General features: G+C 41.6%; 1 protein-coding gene across 2 annotated transcripts in view; it reads right to left on the bottom strand.

Annotated features, from left to right (window-relative positions):
* The window catches only part of TAF1A (TATA box binding protein (TBP)-associated factor, RNA polymerase I, A, 48kDa), a 9811-nt gene extending 1400 nt beyond the window's left edge, over positions 1 to 8411 (bottom strand). Inside the window, exons 1-8 of one of the 2 annotated variants that reach the window (XM_010155979.1) lie at positions 8247 to 8411; positions 7508 to 7621; positions 6070 to 6268; positions 5146 to 5276; positions 4153 to 4311; positions 3001 to 3067; positions 1652 to 1772; positions 102 to 262 (exon numbers count right to left, since the gene is read on the bottom strand). In XM_010155979.1, coding sequence (XP_010154281.1) covers positions 102 to 262; positions 1652 to 1772; positions 3001 to 3067; positions 4153 to 4311; positions 5146 to 5276; positions 6070 to 6268; positions 7508 to 7621; positions 8247 to 8345 — 1051 coding nt within the window. In that variant the 5' untranslated portion in view covers positions 8346 to 8411. Of the gene's footprint in view, positions 1 to 101; positions 263 to 1651; positions 1773 to 3000; positions 3068 to 4152; positions 4312 to 5145; positions 5277 to 6064; positions 6269 to 7507; positions 7622 to 8246 lie in introns of both variants that reach the window. The other variant, XM_010155971.1, reaches the window with a different exon arrangement.
* Positions 8412 to 9075: the final 664 nt, after the last annotated feature.

Raw genomic sequence — 9075 nt, 5'->3', positions numbered from 1 at the left:
ACTCTTTCCTAGAAGAAACTGCTGGATCCTGTCTCATTAGGGCTAGAATTAGATGTTAGTTCTGTTCTACGTAGTGAAAAGGAAAGAACATTTAGTATTACCCTTTCCCAGTAAGATTCCAGCCACCAGAGCTTTTTCATACGAAAGGCTTTCATTTTCCTGCCAATTCCTTTTTGCCAAGTAACGGCTAAAATGGAAGGCTGGCCACCAGTCCTTTCTGGAGTTCCACTCTTGCTTGATCCAGTCAACATGCTTCTCAGAGCTGGAAAAAGGTAAAACAAGTTGCAAAAAAGCTTGAACTAGGATGAAAAAATTATTAGGAGGCACTGAATTTCATAATCAACTTGCTACAAATCTCGTAAGCTGCTAGCACAGACACACTGACCTTACACTGCAGACTAAAACACTAATCTAAACAGAAATAACTTTTTTTTAATCCCTGGCAACACTAGCAAGGCAGGAGGTGAACTCTAGCAGTCTTGTTTAGACTTGGCAGTAACAGATCATGGTGTGAAATGAAGCAAGCCTTTGACTTGTGCGCCAGTTTGTCAACAGTAATAAGAAAGTTTCTTCAAGTTTGTCAACAAATTAATAGTATGAAAGGGTTGGTTTGTTTTTAGAAAAGGTCTGTGTTACTCTATATGTACTCCAAGACTAACTTATCCCAAATACTTACTCCAATAACTTATGCAATAAAGACCTTAAACCAAGCATTTCAGAAACAGAAACTACCTACAACAAGGAGACAATCTTCCCATAAAACGATCAAGGTGCCTGGTGTATTTCAAGATACTCCGAAGCCGTGTCTTCAAAAACAAAAATGCAGGCAAAGTTTGAGTATCACACCATCTTTCCTAACTCAACAACACTCCTGGGTTAATCCCACTGCCTTCTGGACCTTAACAGCAGATGCACCTGTGTAGGTGGAGGTGACAATAAAACAGCAAGATGGATCAAGTGTGGAATTAATTTACGGTAAATATATAGGGCTTAAAAAAACCACAACACTCTGTTTGTTGGGTAAAATAAAGTCTAGACATTAGAGGCCTTCTGGGCACAGATTGCTGAGATGGCTCATTCTGAAATCAGAGGCCATGTCTGTCAGCATTGGCGAGGATGTACCAACGCCCAGGCACGCTGGCTCGGCTGAAGAATACACCGCCTGCATTCTGTAACAGCTACCACCATCACACAACACACCAGCCTGTACAGGACCAGTCATGCCCCTGCTGCAGCCCAGCAACTCTCCAACCAGCTTCAAGTCATGCATGTGTAGTAACAGAGCAGAAGACCCAACTACTTGGGGCTTTCCCCCCCAAAAATGGAAAATTAGTGATAGGCAGCAAATGCTACCCAAAAAGCCAAATAATTCTTTATGTGCATAAGCACATAACCTGGGGAAAAAAACAACCAAGAACTTATTTTAGGCAGTAGTACTGGAAATTTGGAATTATTCTCAAGAATAATTTCTGCTTTCCTCCCAGTGAAAGTACACTGAAGCCAGGCACTGCCACAGACGTCTGTGTACTCCAGGCAACAGTTCTGTTCACCACCGCAGGAGACCAAGGCTACAGAGTGTTACGTTGTGAATTATCCAAAGGTGGACACTCAACACATTTGTTTTTAGCACACTGATATTGGAGATACTTACAGTACAATTTGTTTCATCTGTCTTGCCAAACAGCTCCATGCTTTTACATTTTCCTTCCAGCCAGCATAATCCAAGACTCCAAAAATAACTTCTAGCCCCAGTCGACGTTTTTTTCTTTTCTCTGGAAAGAGATTAGGCTGATTAATGAATTACTTAAATCAGGCTCAACTCATTAGTAAGCAACAAGCAAAACATGGTTCTCCGCCCTGCCTCCCCAAATACTGCTACTTTCCCTATTACTGAGGGTTCCCCCCATTGCCTTCTGCCTCTTCCAAGGAATAAAGTTCAGGAATACTTCCTGGCTCTAGACTACAACTCATACCAGAGACACTCTGCCCCTACTCCTACCCTGCTCAAAACCTGCTGGCTCAAGAGGCACGTGTAGGACCGCTCACTGGTCCCACATCGCCTTGCTTACAACAGCCGCTGCTTCCAAAGCTCACTAACCAGTGTTTCCAATTGGCACTGCCATTCAACATGCTCTTCCCACGGGAAGGGAACACAGTGCCTCTGGAACACTTCAAATCCCGAGATGACACAGAAAAATCAAGTGTGATGTGAATACAACAGACATTTCACAGCAGTTAAGTGTTAGCAGAGCTCTTGAAACAACACTTGACCTATCACAGCCAGAAAGTGTGAGAAAAGTTACATTTAACAGTATCAAGTTCCTCATTAGCCACAAAAAGTTAGTAAATGTATCATGCATGAACAGAAGAAGGGAGGTTTCAGCCAGGAGGCAGTTTTTTCTTCTCCCAAAGAAGAGAACAATCATGATCCAAGGACATTTCACCCATCCGGTGACCTGCTGGAACATGCCAGGTCACACGAGGACAGACAGCTTGGAATGGAATTGATAGCGTGGAAGAAGTCTGCAAAGAGGGAGACTTTTCTACAAGCTTGAAGATAACACTCCCTTGAAGAGGAGAAAGATGTTGCTCATCAAAAAACCCAACAATGAACTAAAGCCTAGATCCATCTCAGTTCCTCCAGAAGAGGAACAGATAAATCAGAGACCCCAAAAAGGGAATGGACACCCTGGCATTCAGAGTAGAGTACCTCAAAAAATAAACCAAGTAATTTTGAGATCCTGGCTGTGCCTTACAACAGTTAGCTTTGATCAGATTTTGAAACGAGCAAGGGATTTGTTTACAGAAGTTTGTAAATCTCTGCTCACACATCCAACTTAAGGGTTCCAGTGATTGGAAAGTTGGAGTTTGGGTTGTTTTGGGGTGTTTTTTCCTTAAATAAAACTACATCAAAAAAGCAGAAAGAAGGCTGAAGAATAATTTCAGAATATTATTCTAAAATAACATAATGGAAAAGAGGAAATATATTTAAAGACTTACTTGATTTTTGAAGCATGGTACTAAAATCTATCATTAGTTCATGAGAAGGAACAGTATCATGCAAGACCTGAAAAATAAAATCACAAAACCCAGATTAATTCTCTTAATGGAACAACTTTTCACCTGATCAGGAGAAACACAGCCTTCAGAATTTTGAGTGTTTTAGCTAGGATATTTAAGCAATGGTCCACCTTGGTGCCTTGATACCAAACATGAACACCTAGGTCCATCCTCAAACACCTGTGACACAACAGATGAAACGCCTTTCTGTCTGCCGAAATAACGCCGCATGTGACAAATACCCAAAAAACAGCCCAAATCCATATCCAGTGCCCCCTATTGAGAAGGCAACACCATTTCCTTCCTAGGCCTGCTCTAGCTCCCCTATCTACTGCCCTGTGCACTGGATCATGGTTTTTAGATAGATCAGACCAGTTCTTTGCTTTGTCACTCTCCTGTAAGAGCCTAGTGTATAAAGCCACTGTTAAAAAGCACTGAGGAGATGGAATTCTATACATAAATGCTACAGTTTAAAACCCTAAGCTTTATGAAGCTGTTCTAAAGCCTCTGTCCAAAGGAAAGCACATTAGTGCCATCAAGTGGCAAAACAGACTACAAAAGATCGTTGGCAAGGGGCTACCAACGAGTAAGGGCAAGGAAAGCAGGAATTTAAAAACAACTGTACAAAAGCTTAATACAGCAAGGTCTTGTCTGCCAACAGCCAGCAGAAATTAATTCCTATCGTAGCTTCAATGCGTGGCTCACTGAAAACAAGCACAGAAACTAATTGCTAGACAGGATCAATACGTGAAAGAGCAAGCATCTAGTAATTTCTACAGTATTGTCAAATTCAAAGCGTAACATAAATCAATGCACTACACCTACAAGACTGCTGATACAGGCTTCTGGAACCGTGTAAATACATTCTCTGAGCTTGTTTATTGACTTAAAATTATACAGTGTATCAGTTAAAGGCCAAACAAAGACTTTAACTCAAAGACAGCATCCCACCCACTAACTTTCCCCTAACCCCCTGCTCCCCACAAACAATGCAATAGGGTAAATATTGTAACGGGAGCGCAACGCAACCAAACTGTCAGACCACCGTTGCACAGCAGCGACCACAGACCGTATCTACTGCGCAACATATACCTTAAGTGCAGATATGAGCGATTTCTTTGATTCACCATGTCTCTTCAGGAACTGGTAGAGGTAAACATGAGCATTGGGATTAGCAGGGAACTTTGAGTTGTAGGCATAATCATTTAATACTTGGCGGGCCTCTGCATGGTCTCCATAGAACTCCAACAACTAAGAGAAGGTAAGTCTGTTAATAGACAAACTAATGACAATCACACTCTTACAACTAATTTTGGGCTGCCACATAACTATCCAATCACACGGTCCGTATCTCAGAGCGCAGCATATTAGATAAGACTAATGCTAGAGTATTTTCATTTCACTGGCTACTCTCTCTTCAGAGAAACAGAAATTCACATATAGAAGCTGCTGCAGGAGAAAATTCCTTTAACACTTATTTAATTGTCAAAGAATTACCAGCACTTGCACACGGGAAAGAGGCACTGAAGCAGCTTCAGAGAGAACCTGGCAGCTGCCAGCACCAAGCAAAATCCCGTTAAAATGTGCTCAGAGAAGTCAGAGCTTATCAGTATTTACAAAACATAAATAACTTCAAAGATATTAACTTTATTTCTTAATTAGGAATTCTAAGCAGCTATTTAACAAGACAGAGAGACTGCGTGTTTGCTGTCTTTAACGCTTCCGTGTATCCAGAAAAACACTGCCCTGCCAAAAAGGGTGAAGTTGCTTTCAGGAATTTAAACAAAGCAGCTGTGCTCCAATTTCTGTACTAACACCATGAAAACAATATGCAAGCTGTTGGCCTATTTCTTTTTCTTGGCAATGCACAGATAAAGTCCTTTTTGTAGGACTTTGTGCATGCTCTGCAGTTCTACCAGGAGTAAACTGTGCTCTAAATCAAAGCCAGCCAGGTACACATACAGATGTGTTGCTTTTAAAATACTTTGTCACCCACACACACATAAAAAAAGCTGCAGACAGACGTCTTAATGAAAACTATACAGGGAAACACAAGAGGAAGATAGCTGTAAAACATGCCCTTACATCCACTAAGCATTTCACAAAGACATCCCAGACTCCAGGTATTTTCATTATCTCCTTTAAGTTCACTGCTGCCTTCCGAAAGCAACTGTGCATTTCCTGTTCAACAGACATGTCTTCCAATCCATCCTGACCTACCAAAACATGAAAGAACGCCACAAAGTTAGCTTTGCTAATCAAAAGAGATCTTTAAGTGGTGCATCTAAGAGATGATCTCATTTTGCTAAGCAAGGATTCCAGTCAGAGAGCTTTTAGAAGAGAGGCCTCCATTTCCTCAGTACTGGAACAAGAAATTTTCACTGCTCTTCATTCAAATTTATTATCAACCAATTCCAACTCCTTGGGCATGACAAGACAAGACACTACCAGCTTGAGGTCCATAAACGAAATTCAATACTTAGCTTTCACAGAAACAGGCAGAGGTCCAATGTAGCCGGTAAGGGACAGCCCGCAGGTATATACACACTGGTGGCAACATGTATCTCTAAAGAAACTGAAATTTGAACACAAGCTTTGGAGGCTTTTGCTAGCACTCAAAATTTTAGCAGCAGCCAAGCACTTAAGCACTTATAAAGAAGCCACCACTATAGGTGAATACCTTCTTTTGATAACCATTTTACGTGATGCTGCCTGGACATACAAGTGTGATTTGGGGAGGGAAAGGGGTTTCAGAATAGCATTTCAGGACACTTCAGAAAAGTGCAAGGTCACTGTGTCATTTTGGTACCACCACCATTGCTGATAGGGAGTTATGTACCACCCATAACATCACATTTTGAAGTCCAGTACTTCCTTCCGGTGCCTTCATGCGCAGATAAAGGCAGAGGAGCAGCCCGCATGGAAAAGGTGTCACTGCAAACCGTGCTGTCTGCAAGAGCAAGCAAGTCGAAGTCTACAGCTCAAAACAAAACGACCACTAGGCCTTACCATGCTCTAACAGGATGTTCTTCTGCTTAGCCCAGCTACAGTAGTCCAGCAGCCCCCTGTAAGCCTGAATCAGTTTCATTTCCTTATCCTGAATGACTGTTTGCTCTCCATGCCTCCAGCTTTCTGCCAGGCACAGGTTCTGGTAAGCTTCGTCTATTAGTCCGTTACAGAGGAGATGAAAGACGTGCTCTAAACAAACCTGCAATTCAAAGAGTGCACACCACAGAGTTACACATCGTAAACGGAGAGGATCTCAGCACTACAGCCAAGCCCCACCCAGGCATGCGGGGAAAGAACTGACTCCTTACCGACACGCGTATCAACTACTGTGAGCACAGCAAGGTATTTTAAGTAGAAGAGCGCTTTACTGTTTGGATAGAATATCTGTATCTTTACAAGGAACTTTGGAGACAAATGCAGGAATGGGAGAATATAAGTATCACCAGGGGCAGGGGGATGAGCCAAGAACCTAAGTAATATTTTCTGCCTGAAGATGCTGGAGAAACATTAGGAATCAAAAGCACGTCATATACGAAGATGTACCCCTGGGAAGTGAAAGAGCTGAAGCTCTTGAAATCTGTGGGGCAGAAAGTCACCCAGCAGGTGGTAGGCAGTCAGCGGTACGTATCGAGGCAGCAGAAACCAGTGGGCTCAAAAAAATTGCTTGTCATTAATGAGTGCTGGATGTATTAAAGAAGGTCCAGAAGCAACCTGAGGAAACCCAGGTGGGTGACACGCGCTGATTTCTCATTTGGCTGCCCAGCTGCAGAACACCTGACCGACAGAGCAATGGTGTCACCACTCTATGGTGGCGATGAGGCACTCGATCAAAGTCTGAACCTTGCCAGCTCTAGTAAACTCTTGTACAGAGCTTCTACTGAAGGTCTTAACAAACACAAGAGAATGAGCAAAGTGAGAAACAGTCAAAGAAACCAAAACAACACACATTTGAATGAACCACCACAGGGAAAAACCAACAGCTAGGTGACACAAGGGCCCACAGTAGAAGACCTACTGTTCTATACACAGATTAGCTACTCGAAAAGCGAGTGACAGCAATGGCAAAAATTAAGTACAACTGTTTAGTAAGGAGTTTGGTGGCCAAATCAAAGACTGGAAAATTTGGCAGGTGTCAATGTGTAATTAGATGTTACTGGGGCACACATGAAAGAATTTAACTGTTTCAAATTAGAATATTAATTGAAGAATCTCGGCACTTCTAAGGGCTGACAACACACATCTGTGATAAAACATATAGACCAAATAAGATATGGTTAGGTATGGAATATCCCTCAGATTATCAGCAAATTGTACTAATTGACATACAATCTTTTTGAGGCTGTTGTCAACAATACCCTTGAGAGAGATTCAGAAATTAATACACAAGTGTTCAGGTAAACAAGCACAAGATCATCAGGACTGCATTAAGTCCACTCACCTTCAAATACCTTTTTATTCCTGAAGTTTTCATCAGTTCTATGAAAGAGTTCAACTCTTTGATGCTGCCCTGGGAATGATGGCACAGAATCTCAGTTCCTATTCTCCAAATTATCTATTAATGGGAAGAAAGAGATTAAAAGTAACTTCAGTACAAGAAAAATGGGAACAGTCACCATATATATGGTCTTCTCAAACTTACAGTTACTCAAACACAGGAATAAAATGTACATATGAACTGGAAATAGAAAATGAATAGTATTGCTGCCTACTGCTATAGCCATCTAGATATTAATCAAGCAGTATTTTTAGGATCATTCAGCAGGTGCTTCACAACTGCTCATTACAAATGCAGCACTCCAGCAAAGCTTTTGAAAACCAGATTTGTCAGGAGGTTCCCCCTCCTGTTGGTGAAAACAGGATGTTTCAAAGTTACTGAAAACAGAGGTTTTCCTCTGTTACATTTCCACTGAGATGCAAGGGTGTCATAATTCTTTGAACTCAGCAGTAAAGATGATTTCCAGTTAGATGTAGCTAAACTTAAGAAAGTTTAAGAAACTAGTTAGGTTTATGCCTAACTTTTCAGGTCTTAACCTCTGATACTTTTTTGTTAATTAAAAATAAAGATCAAGCCTATTATTAGTTAATTAAGACACATGCTGGTCTTGCAGTATTACAGATGCTTCTTGCAAGTATTTTTTTCAGCTGTAAAAGAACTCTGATAAGGAGCACTGGCTTACCTCTGATGGACCCATGTAATCTCTAGAAAAGTCTTTCTCTACTGACTCAGTATAGAAGGTCAGAAACTCCGCAGCCCTTTCCCACTGCTTTTGTAGCATGGCATCCTGAATGTAACTTAAACACACTTCCTTGCTCTTCCTGAAGCTTAATTTGTGTTCATGGGAAGACGCTAAACAAACCAACAAAAAACAACAACAAAAAAATCGACCAAGTCCACAACTGTCACAGCCTGAAGATAAAAACATGCCTACCATTTCAGCATCTCTCACGTGATCTTTCCCAGATGATAGAGAGAGCTATCTTACGCTACGTGGGTTTGAGGTTTGAAGTGCATTTGAAGTGAAATGCACCTGCTAGTCTACAGAGAAGCTAGACTATGACAAAAGCTGGAAATATAATAAGAAATGGCATTATCCACAAGCAGCACAGCTGCAGACACTTGAAACAGTAAAGAGACAATGATTACACATTACTGCCCTACCAGAATTAAGAGACCATGGTGCTTTAATAACTTCACAGTAAGTTTTGTGACATTCTGGAGACTGCTCTCTTCCCTTAGTGATCATCCACGTGTGTGACCCCATTGTGCTCAAAATTTGCATACACACAGGCTGTTCCAGCACCAAAGGCTAAGCAATTCCCACTAAGAACACAAACGACACATGCAGGGAATCATTGCCTTTTGAGCACAAGACTGGAAGGAGGCCACTTACTCTTTTCATATGAAAAATCCCTGTAATAGCACAAACCTAAATCCTCATTTCAACACCTCTTTAAAAATCATGGCCATGTGCTAGGCGACGGTCCGATGTGCCCCTACAGTGCTCA

Source organism: Eurypyga helias, unplaced genomic scaffold, assembly GCF_000690775.1.
Source record: "Eurypyga helias isolate BGI_N326 unplaced genomic scaffold, ASM69077v1 scaffold560, whole genome shotgun sequence".
NCBI classification, from domain to species: domain Eukaryota; kingdom Metazoa; phylum Chordata; class Aves; order Eurypygiformes; family Eurypygidae; genus Eurypyga; species Eurypyga helias.
This window is presented reverse-complemented; position numbering and strand designations above follow the sequence as displayed.